At 42.7% G+C, this 22,194-nt stretch overlaps 1 protein-coding gene across 7 annotated transcripts in view; it reads left to right on the top strand.

Moving 5' to 3' along the window:
- MTUS1 (microtubule associated scaffold protein 1) overlaps positions 1 to 22,194 on the top strand; it is a 170,301-nt gene that overhangs the window by 140,583 nt on the left and 7,524 nt on the right. For all 7 annotated transcript variants that reach the window (XM_010374479.2, XM_010374481.2, XM_010374478.2 and 4 more), the window contains 4 exons: positions 17,567 to 17,769; positions 18,924 to 19,029; positions 20,075 to 20,148; positions 20,296 to 20,391. In XM_010374479.2, coding sequence (XP_010372781.1) covers positions 17,567 to 17,769; positions 18,924 to 19,029; positions 20,075 to 20,148; positions 20,296 to 20,391 — 479 coding nt within the window. The remainder of the gene's footprint in view (positions 1 to 17,566; positions 17,770 to 18,923; positions 19,030 to 20,074; positions 20,149 to 20,295; positions 20,392 to 22,194) is intronic.

Below are 22,194 nucleotides of genomic sequence, written 5' to 3'. Positions count from 1 at the left end.
ATTTCTTCTAGATTTTCTAGTTGATTTGCGTAGAGGTGTTTATAGTATTCTCTGATGGTAGTTTGTATTTCTGTGGGGTCGGTGGTGATATCCCCTTTATCATTTTTTATTGCATCTATTTGATTCCTCTCTCTTTTCTTCTTTATTAGTCTTGCTAGCGGTCTGTCAATTTTGTTGATCTTTTCAAAAAACCAACTCCTGGATTCATTGATTTTTTGGAGGGTTTTTTGTGTCTCTATCTCCTTCAGTTCTGCTCTGATCTTAGTTATTTCTTGCCTTCTGCTAGCTTTTGAATGTGTTTGCTCTTGCCTCTCTAGTTCTTTTAATTGTGATGTTAGAGTGTCAATTTTAGATCTTTCCTGCTTTCTCTTGTGGGCATTTAGTGCTATAAATTTCCCTCTACACACTGCTTTAAATGTGTCCCAGAGATTCTGGTATGTTGTATCTTTGTTCTCATTGGTTTCAGAGAACATCTTTATTTCTGCCTTCATTTTGTTATGTACCCAGTAGTCATTCAGGAGCAGGTTGTTCAGTTTCCATGTAGTTGAGCGGTTTTGATTGAGTTTCTTAGTCCTGAGTTCTAGTTTGATTGCACTGTGGTCTGAGAGACAGTTTGTTATAATTTCTGTTCTTTTACATTTGCTGAGGAGTGCTTTACTTCCAATTATGTGGTCAATTTTGGAATAAGTGCGATGTGGTGCTGAGAAGAATGTCTATTCTGTTGATTTGGGGTGGAGAGTTCTATAGATGTCTATTAGGTCTGCTTGGTGCAGAGATGAGTTCAATTCCTGGATATCCTTGTTAACTTTCTGTCTCGTTGATCTGTCTAATGTTGACAGTGGAGTGTTGAAGTCTCCCATTATTATTGTGTGGCAGTCTAAGTCTCTTTGTAGGTCTCTAAGGACTTGCTTTATGAATCTGGGTGCTCCTGTATTGGGTGCATATATATTTAGGATAGTGAGCTCTTCCTGGTGAATTGATCCCTTTACCATTATGTAATGGCCTTCTTTGTCTCTTTTGATCTTTGATGGTTTAAAGTCTGTTTTATCAGAGACTAGGATTGCAACCCCTACTTTTTTTTGTTCTCCATTTGCTTGGTAGATCTTCCTCCATCCCTTTATTTTGAGCCCATGTATGTCTCTGCATGTGAGATGGGTCTCCTGAATACAGCAGACTGATGGGTCTTGACTCTTTATCCAGTTTGCCAGTCTGTGTCTTTTAATTGGAGCATTTAGTCCATTAACATTTAAGGTTAATATTGTTATGTGTGAACTTGATCCTGCCATTATGATATTAACTGGTTATTTTGCTCGTTAGTTGATGCAGTTTCTTCCTAGCCTCGATGGTCTTTACATTTTGGCATGTTTTTGCAATGGCTGGTACCGGTTGTTCCTTTCCATGTTTAGGGCTTCCTTCAGGGTCTCTTGTAAGGCAGGCCTGGTGGTGACAAAATCTCTAAGCATTTGCTTATCTGTAAAGGATTTTATTTCTCCTTCACTTATGAAACTTAGTTTGGCTGGATATGAAATTCTGCGTTGAAAATTCTTTTCTTTAAGAACGTTGAATATTGGCCCCCACTCTCTTCTGGCTTGTAGAGTTTCTGCCAAGAGATCTGCTGTTAGTCTGATGGGCTTCCCTTTGTGGGTAATCCGACCTTTCTCTCTGGCTGCCGTTAAGATTTTTTCCTTCATTTCAACTTTGGTGAATCTGGCAATTATGTGTCTTGGAGTTGCTCTTCTGGAGGAGTATCTTTGTGGCGTTCTCTGTATTTCCTGAATTTGAATGTTGGCCTGCCCTACTAGGTTGGGGAAGTTCTCCTGGATGATATCCCGAAGAGTGTTTTCCAACTTGGTTCCATTTTCCCCCTCACTTTCAGGCACCCCAATCAGATGTAGATTTGGTCTTTTTACATAATCCCATACTTCTTGTAGGCTTTGTTCATTTCTTTTTCTTCTTTTTTCTTTTGGTTTCTCTTCTCGCTTCATTTCATTCATTTGATCCTCAATCGCTGATACTCTTTCTTCCAGTTGATTGAGTCGGTTACTGAGGCTTGTGCATTTGTCACGTATTTCTCGTGTCATGGTTTTCATCTCTGTCATTTCGTTTATGACCTTCTCTGAATTAATTAGTCTAGCTGTCAGTTTTTCCACTCTTTTTTCAAGATTTTTAGTTTCTTTGCGCTGGGTACGTAATTCCTCCTTTAGCTCTGAGAAGTTTGATGGACTGAAGCCTTCTTCTCTCATCTCTTCAAAGTCGTTCTCTGACCAGCTTTGATCCGTTGCTGGCGATGGGCTGTGCCCCTTTGCAGGGGGAGATGCACTCTTATTTTTTGAATTTCCAGCTTTTCTGCCTTGCTTTTTCCCCATCTTTGTGGTTTTATCTGCCTCTGGTCTTTGATGATGGTGACGTACTGATGGGGTTTTGGTATAGGTGTCCTTCCTGTTTGATAGTTTTCCTTCTGACAGTCAGGACCCTCAGCTACAGGTCTGTTGGAGATTGCTTGAGGTCCACTCCAGACCCTGTTTGCCTGGGTATCAGCAGCAGAGGTTGCAGAAGATAGAATATTGCTGAACAGCGAGTGTACCTGTCTGATTCTTACTTTGGAAGCTTCCTCTCAGGGGTGTACTCCACCCTGTGAGGTGTGGGGTGTCAGACTGCCCCTAGTGGGGGATGTCTCCCAGTGAGGCTACTCAGTGACCCACTTGAGTAGGCAGTCTGTCCGTTCTCAGATCTCAACCTCCGTGTTGGGAGATCCACTGCTCTCTTCAAAGCTGTCGGACAGAGTCGTTCGCGTCTGCTCAGGCCTCTGTTGCTTCCCCTGTTGTTTTTTTAGCTGAGCCCTGCTGCCAGAGGTGGAGTCTACAGAGACAGGCAGGTTTCCTTGAGCTGCTGTGAGCTCCACCCAGTTCGAGCTTCACAGCAGCTTTGTTTAACTACTTAAGCCTCAGCAATGGCGGGCGCCCCTCCCCCAGCCTCGCTGCTGCCTTGGGGTTAGATGGCCGCAGACTGCTGTGTTAACAATGAGGGGGGCTCTGTGGGTGTGGGACCCTCCCGGCCAGGTGAGGGATATATTCTTCTGGTGTGCCCGTTTGCTTAGAGCGCGGTATTGGGGTGGGAGTTACCCGATTTTCCAGGTGTTGTGTGTCTCAGTTCCCCTGGCTAGGAAAAGGGATTCGCTTCCCCCTTGCACTTCCCAGGTGAGGCGATGCCTCGCCCTGCTTCAGCTCTCGCTGGTCAGGCTGCAGCAACTGACCAGCACCGATTGTCCAGCACTCCCTAGTGAGATGACCCCAGTACCTCAGTTGAAGATGCAGAAATCACCGGTCTTCTGTGTCGCTCGCGCTGGGAGTTGGAGACTGGAGCTGTTCCTATTCGGCCATCTTGCTCCCTTTTTTTTTTTTTTTTTAAGACAGGGTCTTGCTCTGTTGCCCAGGCTGGAGTGCAGTGGCACTGTCTCGGCTCACTGCATCCTCCATCTCCTGGATTCAAGCAATTCTCCTGCCTCATCCTCCTGAATAGCTGGGATTACAGGTGCACATCACCATGCTGGGCTAATTTTTGTATTTTTAGTAGAGACAGGATTTCACCATATTGGCCAGGCTGGTCTCGAATGCTTGATTCAAGTGATCTACCCGCCTCAGCCTCCCATAGTGCTGGGGTTACAGATGTGAGCCATTGTACCTGGTCAAATGTCTGCTGTGATCTTTTTAACTGGACAGGTCAAGCGCTTTTCCACATTGCCTCACGGTCTCCATTGTGATCACCTTTAATGGGCTGGGGGAAAGTCTATCAAGTGTCCCATAAGTTCACTTACTCATTAAATAGTGTCATAGTATATAGCAAGGGTTTCTTTGCCAGGTGTTTTCTCATCCGTTCCCATGGTTTCCACTACTACCTATACAAGAATGACCCAGATTTACTTTTCTGGTCTTCTCCTTCCCAAGCTGCAGATGCGTCTCATTGAGGTGCTGCCCCCAGGTGAGCCAGTCCAATATAATCAGACCTTCCTGATGACCCAGCCCCTTCCTTCCTGTGCGCCATGCAGCGTCTCCTCATTCACCCCGGTTCCTCAGCTTTGATGATGGTGATATGATTCACTTACCACCCAAGCTAACAACTGAAATCATACTCCTGTTCCCCCATCCTCCATGTGCATGTCAGTCTGTGTCCTGAATGCCACTTGGATCCATCCCTGCTCAGCATTCTGGCTGCTGCTGCTTTAAGTCCCACAATTTTTCACCTGGAAGATACTGCAACAGCTACCCCACAGGCCACCTTGCCTCCTGGCCTGTGATCTGCACTCCACTTGCGGCCAGGATTAATTATACTTAGAGTAAAGCTGACATGTGTCTCTACTGGACATTCTGAGTTTTGATTTTTTTTTTTTTTTTTTTTTTTTGGAAGGAGTTTTTACCCTGTCACCCAGGATGGAATGCAATGGCTACATCCTGGGTCACTGCAACGTCCGCCTCCTGGATTCAAGTGATTGTCCTGCTCAGCCTCCCGAGTAGCTGGGATTACAAGTGTGCACCACCACTCCCAGCGAATTTTTGTGTTTTTAGTAGAGACGAGGTTTCACCATGTTGGCCAGACTGGTCTCGAACTCTCCTGACCTCAGGTGGTCCACCTGCCTTGGCCTCCCAAAGTGTTGGGATTACAGGCTTGAGCTACCGCGCCCGGCCTCTACTGGACATTTTTAACAAACACAAAAGACTCCAGTTTGGCCTTGGGGAAAAAAACCCAGACATACTAAGCACACCATTGTGATTTGACTGATTGAAATCTTCCAGTCCAAATTGATGTCTAGGCACTCTTTCCCCTTTATTCACGCCTCCTTTTGCCTCCCAGGTCCCAGCCGTGGATTCATTAGCACCTCTTGTCCACATATTTTGCACGGTATCCTCTCTGCCTGGAGTGCACTCTCCTCTTTCCACTCCCCTCCCGTCGTGGACCCCTCAAACTCCTTCTCATTTACTCAGTTTTTAAGTCTTAGCTAAAATATCTTCTGTTGAATTTCGCCCACATCTTTCAAGCAAGTTAATTGTGCCTTCTCATGTGCCTTTTAAGGCACTTTGTACACATTTAAGATTTTGTTTCTTACAGTGATTTGTTTATAGACCTCTTCTTGCCATCTGGAATTAGGAACTCTTCAAGGGCAGGGCCAGTAGCTCCTTATTTTTATAGCTCTCCCACCTTTTGGTTGGCGCTTACCAGGTGCTTAGACTTCAACGAATGAGTGATTTTATTACCAAGGATGGTAGCTAGGGAACGGTAGTTTTCTTCTTAAAATATGCTAATACTCAGTGTTTTTTTAATGCACAAATGTATTTCTATAAACTGTTTAACATTTCTATGACAAACATATATGGACACAAAGAGGGGAACAACAGATACTGGGGCCTCCTTGAGGGTGGAGGGCGGGAGGAGGGAGAGCAGCAGAAAAAATAACTATCAGGTACTGGGCTTAGTACCTGGTTGATGAAATAATCTGTACAACAAACTCCTGTGACTCAAGTTCACCTGTATCACAAACCTGCACCTGTACCCCTCAACGTCAAGTAAAAGTTTAAATAAAGCAGTCAGAATAATTAAAAAATACAGTCCACATCTTGCAAAGAAAAAATTATTGTCCTGTAGGAATGCATGGTTATAAAGGAGAGCTATAATTCTCTTGGATGCATTGTAGATTATGTCCGACCATCCCAGTTAATCAGAGCATTTTGAAAGTGTCAGCCTTTGAAATAGATTACAGTTAAATTTAAAACGGTCTATATCTGCAGCAGACATTTTGCCTCTAGGATAAGCTTCTTTCTAGAGTCATGTTGAATAAAAACTGGTGCAATAGATGACCGTGGTTATGATCTTTTGGGTTCTTTTTGCTTTTTATTAATGTTACTCCTTGGAATCAGACTTTGCATCTAAATCAGGGGTGTCCAATCTTTTTGCTTCCCTGGGGCACATTGGAAGAAGAAGAATTGTCTAGTGCCACACATAAAATACACTAACACTAGCAATAGCTGATGACTAAAAGAAAAAAAAATCACAAATCTCATCATGTTTTAAGAACGTTTACAAATTTGTGTTGAGCCGCATTCAAAGCTGTCTTGGGCCACATGCAGGCTGTGAGTTGGACAAGCTTGATCTAAATTAATGAAGAAAGAGTTATTTCATATTTCAAAATTATTTTTGAGCTGTCAGAATTAACAGGTAACTCTCACCTTTTTATACATTAGTCCTGATTATTTCTATTTTGTGCAACAAGATTTTAATCCTTAATTCTCTAAAAATGCCTGGTCTTCCCATAATAGTATAAAAAGACCAGTTGGTTTTTTATGCGTGAAAATTATGAGCTAGGTATTACAGTGTTGTGTATTTGCTGCCTACTCATCCCTAACAAACAATGTTCAGCTCTGTCTGTTCATCTGCATTGTATTTAAAAAAATAAATAAATTGAGGCCCAGAGGTTAAGTAACTTCCCAAGGGAAGCTAGAAAGCACAGAGCTTGCCTCAGAACCCAAGATGGCTAGACCACCAATCTTCTGGTAGTCACCACAGGGAACGTCTGATGAAATGATTTGAAAGATTGGAAAATTATATGAAATAAACACTAGTTTGCATTGATAGCTACTTTTGGAATAATTTTCTTCTAATCAAGAGTTTAAGAAATATTGTCAAAATATATCTTACTGAGGAAAATAACTTGCAAAAAAAGTATATTGCCAAAAGCAGTATACACATTGTCTAATCAGCACTTACCCCGTGTCTGTGAACTTCGGACTGCCTCACACCATATGGAATGTGTTGATTCATTCACTTTTCCGTTTTTATCTACAATTTTGGTTTAACAAGGCTATGTATTTAAAATAATTTTGAAACTCTTCACAGGTAAGTCACTTTTGAGTTGTAAAATTCCAGAAGTGATTTTTCTTGAAGTAGGCTCTAATGAAAAATCTATTAATATTCTGAAAACCAACTGTACACCAGAACAGGGCTGTTTATCTCCCTGACTTGTTTGAAGACTGAGTTGATAGGCACCTCAAACTTAGCTCATTCTCTTCCTATCCACATCTGCCCTCAATTTGGACTTTGGTTGGCTATCTTCATAAGTAAAAGGCCATGTTTTCTCACCTGCAGATACGCAGTTTTACCGATGGTACCTGTGTTTGAAACCCACTGAGTGTTCCTCTTTGTCCTGTTACTTGTCCTAACTCCAGTCTCTCAACTTGTGATTTTCCTGATTTAATACCTTATCGTGTAGAATAGTGGTTCCCAAACTTTATTGTGTACGAAAATGGAACTGGTTGAAATGCAGATCCTCAGTTCTCATGCCCGTTGCTTCTGACTCCGTTGGCTGGGGATGAAGTCCAGGAATCTGCACTTTTTTTTTTTTTTTTTTTAAATGCCAATATCTCCTATATCCATCATCCTACTAACCCCGCTTTGGGCTTTAAGGAATAGTAACAGGTGCTTCACAATTTTAGAAGGAGAGGCAGCACGTCTAGAAAGATATGTTGATGGGGAAAGTGATCCCTCTTCCTGACCTCTGGCCCTAGTGTCCTCAGGTTAACAGGAGACCGGTGTTTCTTCCCCATTAGCAATATCTGAGTACATCCTTGGCTACCTACAAAGAAAAATAAAGCAGAACATCTCCCTTAATGGAAATTGAGGAGGAATCTGCACTTCTAATGATCATCCAGGTGGTTCTCATGTAGGTGCCCCAGGACTACCCTTTGACACTGCTCTAGCTGTCTAGAATATTGTTTCTTTTATGTAAAAAAAGTATATATATGTATATTTGGTACATATATTTATATATATATTTGATATATATATATCAAATAAGCATAGTAAGGATAATATGAAGTAACTCCAACTGAATTGAGTACATTCTTACAAATAAGCTTTCAAATGTTACACATGCCAAGGGCTTATAGCAGCCTTTTTGGCCCTTGCGCCCTAAAAAGTGATCCGTCAGGGAGGAGGAGAGGCAGAACAGTACCTGACTCGAAATTGCCCTTTTTTTTTTTACATTGAAACTCTTGATGGAAATAGGATTCCTTTAATGTCTGCCTCACTTCTCTCAGGCCTGAATCTTAGAACAGATTGTCCGTTATTCAGCTGTGCTCTCGCCTCCAGCCCACTTTTATTCCTAAATGTTTTCGTTTGTACATGGAGTGTTTGCCATTGTGATTTAAAAAAAAAAAAAAAAAAAAGAGCATCTGTTCTGCAGCATGTTGGCCAGTGAATGAGCTGAAAAACAGCAAGGCCTTTGCAGGCTTCTCTTCAAGGGTGGGAGGAGGAACATTGGCAGGGAGAGGCTAGAAGCTTAGGGGAGGCCCAGCTGGTACCTAGGCGCCACGATGGAGATGGAAGACAGGCTGGCTGAGTGGAATTCTCTTCCCACCTGAGAGTCACACTTTGTCAGCACTAACCAATAGAGCGAGAGAAAGGTCATTTTTTTTTACCTGCCTTATCTTGGAGTCTTTTCTACAGTGCTTCCACAAGAGAATTAAGCCCTACTACCCTGAGGCGTCCATGGTACGTGTGAATTAACTTCTCTCTACTCCATCTCAGGCTGGGAAAAAGATCCTGTTTGGTGTTCTGTGCTTAGGCTCTCAAAGAGGCTGGAGTTCTCAGGCTGGGCACAGTGGCTCAAGCCTGTAATCCCAGCACTTTGGGAGGCTGAGGTGAGCAGATGGCTTGAGGCCAGGAGTTTGAGAGCAGCCTTGCCAACATGGTGAAACCCCGTATCTACTCAAAACACAACAACAACAACAATAAAAAAGAGGCTGGAGTTGTAGATCCAGCGCTGCCATTTCCATTCTTCTTTAGTAAAATGGGATGTATGGTAATACCTATTTTATTCATTCAGAGCATTGTTACATTACCTGAAACAAATATGAGAGCACCTTGTAAAGTGTGAACTGAGTTTTAAAGGTGAAGTGGCATTTATGGGAGGATTGATTTGATAGTGCAGGCCCTCTGTAAAAAGTAAGTTCCTAATAATTTATGATTTATGGAAGACTTTGAAATGAGCTCTTATTGATTCGTTGATTTAATGCCCAAGAGCAATCAGAAAGCCATTTGGAGATAATTTTGAAATTCAGAAAAAGAACCTTGTCGTCTACTTGTCTGCAAAATTTCATGGTCATTTGACAAAGTATCTTTAGAGAGGCAAACCCTGGCACTCTGTGAGTAGCGGAGTATTCCACAGGCTGGGAAGACTTTCTACAAAGGGTAATAGTAACTCTGTTTCACTTCACTCTCACCAATCTATAGGGTTGGCCGAACAGGTAGTATTAGTTCCTACCTTCCATATCAGGACACGGAGACCCAGGAAACCAGACATGCCTATTTGTGGGATAGTCTAGGTCCCACCTTTTTCTTCTTCTTTCTTCCACTGCCTGTCCACAAAGCATCAATTTGATGTTTAAAAACAACTTCTTGGTTACCTGTTCAGTGATATTACTACCTCCAGTTTCAAACCAGATTAGACCCTGGCTTAAGGGAGTCACCAGCATAGTCACTTGCCATGGACGTGTGTGGTGATCGGATTTCTCCTCGTAGAATGTTACGACATTATCACACTCTGCAGTAGAAGGTAGTGTCCCTTCCTGGTTCCGGGGGTGGGGCACAAGAGAAGTGAGAGTTTAGCCTGAGAAGTGTATTGGGTATGTGCTGTTGAAGAAAGAAGTCAAGGAGCCCAGAACTGAGAGGAGGAGGCCAGTTTCCCAGGCAGCCAAGAGAGAGTGAGGGGCCCGCTGCAGGCAGAGCTGGAGGCAGACTGCTCTTCTTCATCCTACCTGGTGCAGAGGTGGGGATTTCGAGGTGGGGTGGGGGAGAGTTGCCGCCCACAGCAGCCTGGCCAGAGCGTCCAGGAAAGGTGCATGTATGCAATTTGGGAATGGAATCATCTCTTTTTCCTGTTCGTCTCTTCTTTCTATCATAATCTCTTACGTGGCACTATGAAGATTTGCCTGGCACTTTTCTTTTTATATTTTAGGTCTGATTTACATAAAACCTCCTCCAAATTAGGAAAATTCTATTGCATATAATGTCGAGAACAATAATAGTGGAAGGTGAAGACTTGAAGTGAGTGTATACTCCACCATAATACCTATGTATGTGCCTGCTTATGCATCAAATTTGAATACTAGGCCAGCAATGCTGCTTGTTAACTGTTATATTTCTGTTACGGAACCCCAAGCCTGTCTACCAGGAAGACTCTTGCAAGCCGTAACAGTTATACAGTTTATCTGCAGAGTTACTCTGGTCAGGCACTGGGGTGAGTGCTTCACCTGTGCTATTTCATCCTATAGAGAAGGGACTAATATTATCTCCATTTTAAAAATGAAGAAATATAGGCTTAGGCCAGGTACAGTGGCTCATGCTTGTAATCCCAGCACTTTGGGAGGCCGAAGCAGGCGGATCATTTGAGGTCAGCAATTCTAGAGCAGCCTGGCCAACATAGTGAAACCCTGTCTCTACTAAAAATATAAAAATTAGCCAGGTATGGTGGTGCATGCCTGTAATCCCAGCTATTCAAGGGGCTGAGGCAAGAGAATTGCTTAAACCCGGGAGGCGGAGGTTGCAGTGAGCTGAGATTATGCCACTACGCTCCAGCCTGGGTGATAGAGGAAGACTCCATCTCAAAAGAAAAAAAAAATGTAGGCTTAGAAAGTTTAAGTAATTTGCTCGAGTGATGTAGCAGCTAAGTGGTGTGACTGAGATTTGAACCTGAGTAATTTTGGCTTATTCTACTAGGACATTTATTTATGTTCTTCAGCATTAAAATCTTTTTGGTCGTCTCATAGTGAAGCGTGCTACTCAGATGTAAAAACTAGGAAAGCGCTGTATCATTTCAAAAGAATATTAACAATGTCGGGCCATGGCTGTGTAATGCTTTTCTCTGTGAACAGTACATTTATCAATTAACAAAGGGAAATGAGTCTCTGTGAGATGGAAATAATACAAGTCTGACCTTCCCTTCTGAGAAAAAGCCATGAGGACTAATTAAGTAATGGCTCCACTCCTGCTCTGCAGGGCTCAGTGCTGAAGGACCTGGGAGGACTCCAGCTCTGTTTTCCAGAGATGATGTTTGACTGTGGCGCTGGGCATTTTCCACATATCATCCTGATAATTATTTGAAAAGCAAAACTTAGCATTTCACTTGTTATGATTTTTTTTTTTTCTTGCTCAGCTATCCATGATTTAAACTGTCAGGGAGGGCCACTGGCCTCGAATTCTTCTCAGGTGGTTCATTATAGAGTGAAAATACTGACTTCTAATCTCAATATGGCCTTCTACTTTAGAGATGATTTTGTACATGAGTCTGCCTTCCTTTCCTTCTTCCCCTTTCCTCCCTTCCCCACTTCCCCGCTTCTCCTTTCTTCCTTTCTCTTTTTCTTTTCTTTTTCCTTAAATCCTGAGAACTGTATTTCCTCTTTTAAGCTAGATTGCTGGAGATAGCTTTCATGGTTTACAAACGTGTATACAAAAGTTGCCCAACAGTTCTCCTACAAGCAGTGGTTTGTTGGTGTTCTTAATCATATACCTGCTTTAAAAAAAAAAATCAACTAATGGAATGATTAAAACAACAGAGGCTGGGCGCAGTATCTCACACCTGCAATTCCAGCACTTTGGGAGGCTGAGGTGGACGGATCACAAGGTCAGGAGTTTGAGACCAGTCTGCCCAACATAGTGAAACCCTGTCTCTACTAAAAAATCAAAAAATTAGCCAAGTGTGGTGGCGGGCACCTGTAGTCCCAGCTACTCGGGAGGCTGAGGCAGGAGAAACGCGTGAACCCAGGAGGAGGAGGTTGCAGTGAGCCGAGATCGCACCACTGCACTCTAGCCCAGGCAACAGTGCAAGACTCCGTCTCAAAAAAAAAAAAAGGGGCAAAAGGACTACTTTACCTTTGTGTTTGTGTAATACCTACTTTCAAACAGTCGCATGTATCACTGGGGGAAAGTTTCATGCTTGCTTGATGCAAATTCAGAACTATTTAATGTTTGGTTTTGGCTTTGTTGGGCAGACGTCTGATTAATTGAAAGTGAGTAGAATTCTGGAGAATAAGCAAGAAGAGACTAGACTGAGGATGGGGCGAGAGCACACACAGGTGGCACGATAAATCTCCGGTAAGCTGTAGTCAGTGCACAGGAAAGTCCACGGCCTCAAATCAGGGTTATGCACGCCCCCCCACCGCCACACACACACATTATGTCACAGCTGTCGAGGAGCGCTCTGAGAACCTTTAATACAGTGTTTACACGTGCATCCTTTAAAAAGTTATTCATGAGTTCTTTATGCCAAATAAATGTTTCTTTCGGAGCCCAGGCCAGGTTTTTCAAACTAAAGCCATTAGTGTGAGTGATGACTGCAGCCCAGCTGTTCCCCAGCAGCACACCGGGCCAGTAAACAGAGCAAAGGTCTGTGCACAGCTGCAGGCTGATGTCACCGTCTGGTGCTGGGCCTGCCGCTTTGGACTGTTGCAGTAACAGCAGTGAACCTCCCGTTCCCCCATGTGACCCATTTTCTCCCTTTCTCCTTCCCGTTTCTTCCCATGTGTCCTCCCTTCACCTCACTTATGGTGGCCAACAAAACTTCAGAGCTGCCCTTTTTTTTTTCTTTTTTTGGTAAACAAAGGAACAGCCCTGTCCCATGGCTAATGGGAAAGGACTTTTGTGTATCCTATTTGGTTTTAAAGGCTGATGTGCCATAATTATGTATTCAGACCAACAGTATTTTTATTATAAACAGATGCGTTAAAATCAGCCAGGGTAGCCTGCTGTTAACATCTGCGTCAAAGCTCTTCTAGCCCAGGGCTTGAAGGCAGTCTCTTGTTTATTGCTGAGTCCCTGAGTTCACTTCAATGTTTCTGTCCCAGATGTGAGCTTCCAGATGGGTTCAGATCATGTTCTTACTTTTCATTTTCTAACTTTGGAAATATCTGAAATTTTAAGAGAAGCAAGTGAAAAGGCTGCATGAAACTAGAATTTCTCTGACTAGAAACCTATTTGATGCCTTCACCAGTGGCTTGCGAAGTTGTAGGTTTTCATAGAAAGTTCTAGTATGAGATTCACACGAGGAGCCTTCAGAGTCAGAAAGTTACTTGGCAGAAGGTTTACTGTGTTTACTCGTTTGACTAACATTGGACGTCTTGAGTCATTTTTTCTTCTGTGGTTACTAGTGTAATAGAAGGAAAAGTGAATGTGAAGAGAATGTTCTCCAGCAGTCAAGACCATCACTATCTTTGACTGAATTCTTTTAAATGAAAAAAAGAAAAAAACTTCCAACAGTCAGGACCATCACTATCTTTTACTAAATTATTTTAAAGGAAAAAATAAAAAATACTTCCAGCAATCAAGACTGTCACTATCTTTTACTAAATTCTTTTAAAGGAAAAAAAAAAAAAAAAAACTTTTAATGTTCAGTCCTAAAGGCTTGAGTTCCATGCGATGGCTCCTGTAATCTGGCCTCCGTCTGTCTTTATGGGTTCTATCTTTTCTGCTTTGTGAGTTTCTTAGTCACCAAGGCTCACCATTCCGTCTCCCACCATTGGTCATACTGGGATAGGATTTTCACCCTTGATGCCAGAATTTTACTTCTATCACATGGCTCAATTTGAAAATCTGCTGACCAAATCATAACCACAGTGATGTACTCATTAGGATGGCTGTTATATATATTTGAAAAACTAAAATAGGTTCTGGTGAAGATGTGGAGAAATTGGAACCATTGTGTGTGGTACTGCTTATGGGAATGTAGAATGGTTCAACCACTGTGGAAAAGAGTACTATAGTCCTTCAAATAATTAATAATAGAATCGCCATATGAGTCAGCAGTTCTTTCTGGGTATGTACACCAAAGAATTGAAAGCAGGGACTCAGGCATGTATTTGTCCCCTGGTGTTCATAGCAGCATTACTCACAATAGCCAAAGGTGGAGGCAACCCAAGTGTCCGTGAATGGTCAGTGGATGCACAGATGTCATCAGTACGTACAATGGAATATTATCATTATTATTATTTGACACAGAGTCTTGCTCTGTCGCCCAGGCCGGAGTGCAGTGGTGTCATCTTGACTCACTGCAACCTCCACTTCTTGGGTTCAAGCAATTCTCCTGCCTCAGCCTCCCAAGTAGCTGGGACCATAGACATGCACCATCATGCCGGGCTAATTTTTGTATTTTAGTAGAGATGGGGTTTTGCCATGTTGGCCAGGCTGGTCTCGAACTCCTGAACTCAAGTGATCTGCTTGCCTTGGCCTCCCAAAGTGCTGGGATTACAGGCATGAGCCACTGCACCTGACCAACAATGGAATACTATTGAGCCTTCAAAAGGAAGGAAATTGTGACACATCCCACAGCTTGGATGAGCCTTGAGGACATACGCTAAATGAAATAAACAGTCACAACAGGACAAGTACTATATGAGTCCAGGTATATGAGGTACTGAGTGGCCAGATTCATAGAGAAAGAAAGTAAAATGGTCGCTGCCAGGGCCTTGGGGAAGGGGAGGGGATGGGTTGTTACTGTTTAATTGGTATGGAGTTTCAGGTTGGGGGGTAACGTTCTGGAGAATGGATCATGGCAAAGCTTACACAACAATGTAAGGGTATTTAATGCCACTGAATTATACACTTAAAAATAATTGTTAATTTGATGTCAACTTCATCACAGTTTTTTGTTTGTTTGTTTTTGTTTTTGAGATGACGTTTCTCCCTGTCGCCAGGCTGGAGTGCAGTGGCGTGATCTTGGCTCACTGGAACCTCTGCCTCCCAGGTTCAAGCAATTCTCTTGCCTCATCCTCCCAAGTAGCTGGGATTACAAGCACGCGTCACCATGCCCAGCTAATTTTTGTACTTTTAGTAGAGACGGGGTTTCACCATGTTGGCCTCCTTCTTGATTTTTTGACCTCATGATCTGCCCGCCTTGACCTTCCAAAGTGCTGGGATTACAGGCGTGAGCCACTGTGCCCAGCCCTCATCACAGTTTTTATTTTTTGTTTTTATTTTAATTGTTTTAAAAATCTGACCAAACCTTTGGTCCACCCTGACTGGATGTAAACTGTCTTGAGTGCCACTCCCTGGGCCCTAAGGTCTGGCCTGGTCCTGCCACTTCTCTGTCTGTGTCTCTTCCAGCAGAGGCCCCGTCTTGCACCATTCCAGCCCTGGCACAAGAGACAGCTTGGTGGGAAAGAAGGGACACAGGCTTTGGGTGCAGACAGAATCAGAATTCAGACTGCTCACCAAAACCCGTCCTCTCACACTTGCCAGCTCTGTGCCTGGGGAGATGATTTAGCCTCTCTGTGGCAGATTCCTTATTTATATGTTGCCCAAGGTCCTCTGTGAGGGTTAAACAAGATAAGGAGCCCCATTCTGTGCCAGGCACCGAGAAATAGTTTTTGTTTTGGGGATTTTTTTTTAATGTTCATTCTTTGCCCTTCAATAAACATTTGTGGATTTATTTAATTTTTAAGGGTTCTCTTTAGCAGATACTATCCCTGCCATTATTTCGATGTAGCCTCCTTTTCCTCTGAAAGAATACTGATTTGGGCCAAGTGACTTGGGTATTTCTACCACCACATGGCAAGTTCCTGAGATAACAAGTCGACAACATTGTAGGAAATTTTCCTAAGAACCTGCCATTTTCATATTCCTTAGGTCAAATAATTATTGATCTAAATTGTCCTTTTCTCTGCCCTAAAATAATCTTCTTCCTTCAACAACTCCTGATATGTTATTCCTTTCCAAAAGAGAGGTGAGGGTTAATTTAACAGATTTGCCAGCAACCCTGTTGTATTAATCCACGGGCACTCTGGGGGTGTGGACAGCATGTGTACCCCTGACAATTACAGTAGTACCCTGTCTGCCTGTATTTACATCTCGATGATGGAAGACTGGGAATGTCCAAAGTCAGACTTCCTAAGGAATTCATGATTTGCTAGGATTTATTGTAATGTGTGTACATGTATCTTTTGGTGTGTTCTGCCATGTATTATATTGTTAGTCATTCTATTTTTGGTAGTTGTAGGGAAGAGATAAGATGCTGTAATTTTCTATTATGTTTATCAGATTACTTTGCCCTTTTAAAATATATTAACCAGGAGGCCAAGGCAGGCGGATCACGAGGTCAGGAGTTCGAGACGAGCCTGACCAGTATGGTGAAACCACATGTCTACTAAAAATACAAAAATTAGCCGGGCGTGGCGGCATTCACCTGTAATCCCAGGTACTCAGGAGGCTGAGGCAGGAGAATCACTTGAATCCGGGAGTCGGAGGTTGCAGTGAGCCAAGATCGTGCCATTGCACTCCAGCCTGGGTGTTAGAGCAAGACTCCGTCTCTCTCTCTGTCTCTCTCTCTCACTCATATATATATATATAAAGTTTTTTTAACCTTTCATTTTATAATTTTTTTTTTTTTTGAGATAGGGTCTCACTCTGTTGCCCGACAGTTGTGCAGTCATGGCTCACTGCAGCCTCAACCTCCTGAGCTCAAGTGATCCTCCCACCTCAGCCTCCTCGGTAGCAGGGACTACAGGCTCACACCATCATGCCTGGATACATTTTTTTTTTTTTTTTAATTTTAAGAGATGGGGTTTCCCTGTGTTGTCCGGGCTGGTCATGAAATCCTGGGCGCAAATGATTCTCCTGCATCAGCTTCTTAAAATACTTGAATTATAGGCATAAACCACCATGCCTGGCCTATGTGGGCACTTTTAAGATGTGTTTTTATTTCCTAAGATATTTGCGCTCTGGTGATTTGTATTTAATAGAGACTAATATTTCATTTTAATTAGTTTTGAAATAACACATTATAATCAGCTCAAATTAAGCACAAGCTTAAGGTCCACTAGTTTGTTATCCCTGGTCTGTCTTGCTCTTGTATGAGCTTCTGCCACACTGGCTGTCTGGGAGACGGAGGAGTCGCTTGTCCTAAGAAATGTCTCGGCCTGGCCGAGGCTCTTTTCTTGACCACTGCATTGACTGGTCACCACATGAGAGGGGATCTTCCCTTGGAAACCTGGCTCTTCTGAAGTACTTCTCTTACTGCTTGGGAGTCACTTTTTTGAGTGTGTGTGTGTTGGTTGGGTAGGGGGAGCGGTTTCCAGATGGAGTCTCAGTCTGTCACCCAGGCTGTAGTGCAGTGGCATGATCTTGGCTCACTACACCCTCCGCCTCCCGGGTTCAAGCAGTTCTGCATCACTCTCCCAAATAGCTGGGATTACAGGCATCTGCTATCATGCTGGCTAATTTTTGTATTTTTAAGAGGGACAGGGTTTTGCCATGTTGACCAGGCTGGTCTTGAACTCCTGACCTCAGGTGATTCCCGCACCTGGGCCTCCCAAAGTGCTGGGATTACAGGTGTGAGCTACCATGCCCTGCCCTCGTGTTCCTTTTTACAATTCAGTTCCATACTATTACGTTTGAACATATGGTCACCAGAGACCCGAGACATCGTGGGTTTATGCTTCAGGTGTCATCACAGCTGTGTGTGACTGCAATGAATATAGGACATTTCACAAATAAAATGACCTCTTCCCTCTTCTTTCTCATCTGTTTTCAGTCACTGCTTCATCCACCTGTGAGAAATTAGAAAAAGCCAGGAATGAGTTACAAACAGCGTATGAAGCATTTGTCCAGCAGCACCAGGCTGAAAAAACAGAACGAGAGAATCGGCTTAAGGAATTTTATACCAGGGAGTATGAAAAGCTTCGGGACACTTACATTGAAGAAGCAGAGAAGTACAAAATGCAACTGCAAGAGCAGGTCTGTACTTTTGCAGCCAGAGCTTGTCTGAGGCCTCTGCTGCTTACTTGAATCCTGATTGCTATTCACATCCTTGATGAGCTTCTCTTTGTTTTTTAGTCTAATAGGTATAAAAAGTATGTTGCTGTTGTTTATTTAAGACAGAGTCTCACTCTGTTGCCTAGGCTAGAGACTGGAGTACAGTGGCTTGATCTTGGCTCACTGCACCCACCGCACCTCCTGGGTTCCAGTGATTCTCCTGCCTCAGCCTCCTGAGTAGCTGGGACTGTAGGCACCCACCACCATGCCCAGCTAATTTTTGTATTTTTCGTAGAGACAGGGTTTCACCATGTTGGCCAGGCTCGTACTCCCAACCTCAGATGATCCACCCGCCTCGGAAACAATGTCTTTTTAATTGAATAGTTTTCCTATGACCAAAGCAATGTATGTATGTTAAGTGAAAGAAGGGAAGAAAAGGAGGAGGAAAAGATAAAATTGAAAAACAACCCTTTCTTTCTACCCAGAAATAATCCCTTATAAACATCCTGGTGTTGTGCTGCCAAACTATTGTTTTGCATTTTTTTAAGTGGCATTTGTTTAAATACCCTATTTTTTTTCACTGAATAGAATATCAAACCTTTCTAATTTCATAGCTCCCTTTTTAACTCAGTTTTTCATTTAGTAATTATCTGCAGAGTGCCTACTCCAGGCTAGGTACGTGCTAGGGCCTGAGTGGTCAAATGACAGGCGCAGAGCATGACCTCATTCCTGGTCATTCCTTGGGACTGATGCAGCCATTTCCATCCATCACTCTGGAGAGCCTCTATGTCTGCGTTCCTGAGGGTAGGGAAGGAGACAGAGGAGAGTTGAGTGGTGAACCCCAGTTGGGTTGCTCTTTATGCGTTCTTTGTGTTTGTCTAGAGACAGAGTCTTGTGACATTGCCCAGGCTGGACTTGAAGTGCTGGGCTCAAGTGATCCTCCACCTCTGCCTCCTGAGTGCTGAGGTTACCAGTGTGAACCACTGCCCCGGCCTTTGTATGTGTTGGGGGAGCCTTTAAACTACAGCACAAGCTTACCTGTGAAGCTGTGAAGTCTCTTAATGTGGTCGCTTTGCTTATTCCACTTAGGACATTTGGTTTTACTGTTAAACCACGGTTTTGTTTGTTTCTTATAGTTTGACAACTTAAATGCTGCTCATGAAACCTCTAAGTTGGAAATTGAAGCTAGCCACTCGGAGAAAGTTGAATTGCTCAAGAAGGCCTATGAAGCCTCCCTTTCAGGCAAGGATGCTTTTTTTCCTCTTTAAACAGAATAAAATCTGAAGGAACCACGTGATATGTTTTAAGATGGAAATGATTCTTAACTTTCTGCTTCAGCAAATGCCCTGTGGTGTTCAGGGTGGGGTGTTCTTGGTTCCTTTTTGCATTGTTCATTGTTAACAGATGCCTTTTCCCACTAAGGATGCAAATAATAGTTACAAATGCCAGCCTGGTGTTAAATAGAATGGGCTTCGGAAGATTGTAAAGGCCATTTTGGGGATGGTGGTTGCCGGCTTAGGTTCCTGGGAAGTTGAAAGTAAAAGTTTCTATCTTGTAATCCACAGTAAAGGATCCACCCCAAGTGCTCCCGCACAGCAGCAGAGCTGTGAAATGTCGATGTCACTTACTGAATAGAAAACGAGTCTTTTCTATTTTTCATCTTTCATTCAGTGGAAGGGTGTAAGCCACTGCTTTCAGAACAGAATCGGCAGTGTTGCTCAGTCTTTCTACTAAACCAGTTACATCTTACAGGGCAGCATGGACGTGTGCTGGGAACTGGCTGTGTGACCTTCAGCAAGAACTTTCTCACCAGAGAAATAAGAGTTGCCCAAAGTCAGGCAGAGATGATAATGTGTAAAAGTGGCTCTGGGCACACTTTTAGGAAACATTGTTTTTCTTCCTTCCTGCTAGAAATGAGTGTAATTATAGACTTACGTTTAGGTCATGAAGAGGAAATTCAGGAGAGCACAGGGTTTCCAGACCAGGAGTCTGGAGTGGCATTTATGAGAGCCTGCCCTGAAATGGCACTCAGTGTTTTCCTAAGGTCGCATGGCCTCTGTGGGCCTTGGTGGGCCTCAGTGCTCTCAGTCATAAAATGGGAATGTCCACCCACCTCTCAAGCCTATTTTGAGAACAGATGGCCAGTTTACATAAAAGCATACCATAGATGTAAAGTAACATCATATGGCTTCCTTGTCAACCCCTGCATCTATGTGCTTTCACCGTTGTAGAGTACCTTGATCTTATAGAATGTTACTGTCTCAAAAATATCCTCTTATCTTCCCAGAAATTAAGAAAGGCCATGAAATAGAAAAGAAATCACTTGAAGATTTACTTTCTGAGAAGCAGGAATCGCTAGAGGTGGGTGAATGCCAATATCCCAGCATCCCCCACAAAAAAAGGATCATTTTTGATTTTGTTTGGTTTTAATGTTTCTGTGTATATATGCTGAGTTTCTGGGGTCTTCTTGTTAACTTATGTTCCACATTTCATTGTTTTGTGTTTTAGAAGCAAATCAATGATCTGAAGAGTGAAAATGATGCTTTAAATGAAAAACTGAAATCAGAAGAACAAAAAAGAATAGCAAGAGAGAAAGCAAATGTAGTAAGTTGTGTGTGCTCCTTTATCAGGATGGAATTTTTCTTCTTAATTGCCTTTTAGAGTCATTTAAGTACTCAGCAGCCAGAGAAATAACACAGGTTTGGAATCCTTTTCATGTCTGGCAATGTGCTTTCTAAGGTGTGTAAAAGAGCTTCTTTGCTTACTGGTGTCTTGTTTTGCCATCCTAAAATCTGACATACACATGAAGTCCAGGATGTTTCTGGTGGTCTAAGCTAATACCTGTAGAAAAGGAAGGAAACTACCAATTAGGATTAGGGTTTTATGTCAACGCTTTATTTTTTTTAAAAAAAAATCACTGTATTGAGATGTAATTTACAAACTACAAAGTTCACTCTTTTTTTTTTTTTTTTTTTTTTTTTGAGATGGAGTCTCACTCTGTCACCCAAGCTGGAGTACAGTGGCACAATCTTGGCTCACTGCAACCTCCGACTCCCTAGTTCAAGCGATTCTCCTGCCTCACCCTCCCGAGTAACTGGGATTACAAGCACACGTCACCATGCCCAGCTAATTTTTGTATTTTCAGTAGAAACCGGGTTTCACCACATTGGCCAGGAAAAGTTCACTCTTTTAAAATGTAAAATTCAGTGGCTTTTAGCATATTCATAAAGTTGTCCATCGGTCACCGGTACTTCATTCTAGAACATTTTTATCACCCCCAAAAGGAACCCTGGACCTATTAGCAGTCACTCCCCATTTCCCTCAAATTCCCCAGCACCAGGCTCTCCCCAGTCTACTTTCTATCTCTACGGATTTACTTATTCTAAGGAATTAATACAAAAGGTTGATTGTACAACATGTGGTCCTTTAAGGCTGGCATCTTTTACTTAGTATAAAGTTTCCAAGGTTCATCCGTGGTTTAGCCTATCTCAGTATTTCATTTCTTTTTATGGATGAATAATATTTCATCATATGGATAAATGTCACTTCTGAAAAGTACGGATCTCTTGGAAGCTGAAATTTCTGTTGGCACATCTGTCCTTTCTCCCCTGCCTTCTTCCAACCTTTTTTTGTCTTTTTGAAAAAAAATTTTTTCCTGGCTGCTTCTGCCTTTAGTACCACCATTTTCATTCCATGTTTTTGCTCTGGGACTGCTGAAGCAAGCTTTTCTCCACTTAAATCTCTGGCCAGCTCTGAAAGTGCATATGTGGATCTCTCAGTGAGACCTTCTGCTAATAATCTCATTGGGAGACCCTCGAGCTATTTGATAATATTAGATGAGCTTATATTCAAAGAAACTTCAAAGCTATTTATTCTAGAAGATTCTTAGGAAGAGTCAGTGATTTCAGATGAAATCTAGGCTTATATATATGCAGGGATATGCAGGGTGTAAACCTTACTGATGGCTCAGGAAACAGGTTTGAAAGAGCCTCCGGTACACAAAGGGGATTCTTCTACTGCAGCTGCTTTTGAAAAGCTAAGGCAGAGTCAGACTGAGGAACACAGAACCATCCAACTGCTTCTGCCACGTAAGCATGGTGAGGCTGCGGAAAAAGAGAGTGCGTCTGACTGTAGTCCAGGAGAAAGGGACGGGCTGGCAGACGAGGAGGAGAAAATGCAGAGGGTACAAGTCTTGTAAATGCTCTAATTTTAAAACTGACGGTAAGTTATGCCTTTTCCCTCTAACAAAAATGAGGTAGGATTCACTATTTTCAAGGTTAAAAAAAAATCCTATGTACAAGGATAACACTGTATAAAATGTATGAAATTTTAAAATTGATACTTAGTATTTGTATGTATTTACGGGGTACCTGTGATGTGCTGAGACAGTCATAGACTGTGTAATGC

Source organism: Rhinopithecus roxellana, chromosome 9 (assembly GCF_007565055.1).
Source record: "Rhinopithecus roxellana isolate Shanxi Qingling chromosome 9, ASM756505v1, whole genome shotgun sequence".
In the NCBI taxonomy this organism is placed as follows: Eukaryota; Metazoa; Chordata; class Mammalia; order Primates; family Cercopithecidae; genus Rhinopithecus; species Rhinopithecus roxellana.
The sequence above is the reverse complement of the archived record's forward strand: the minus strand, read 5'-3'. Positions and strand labels throughout refer to the sequence as shown.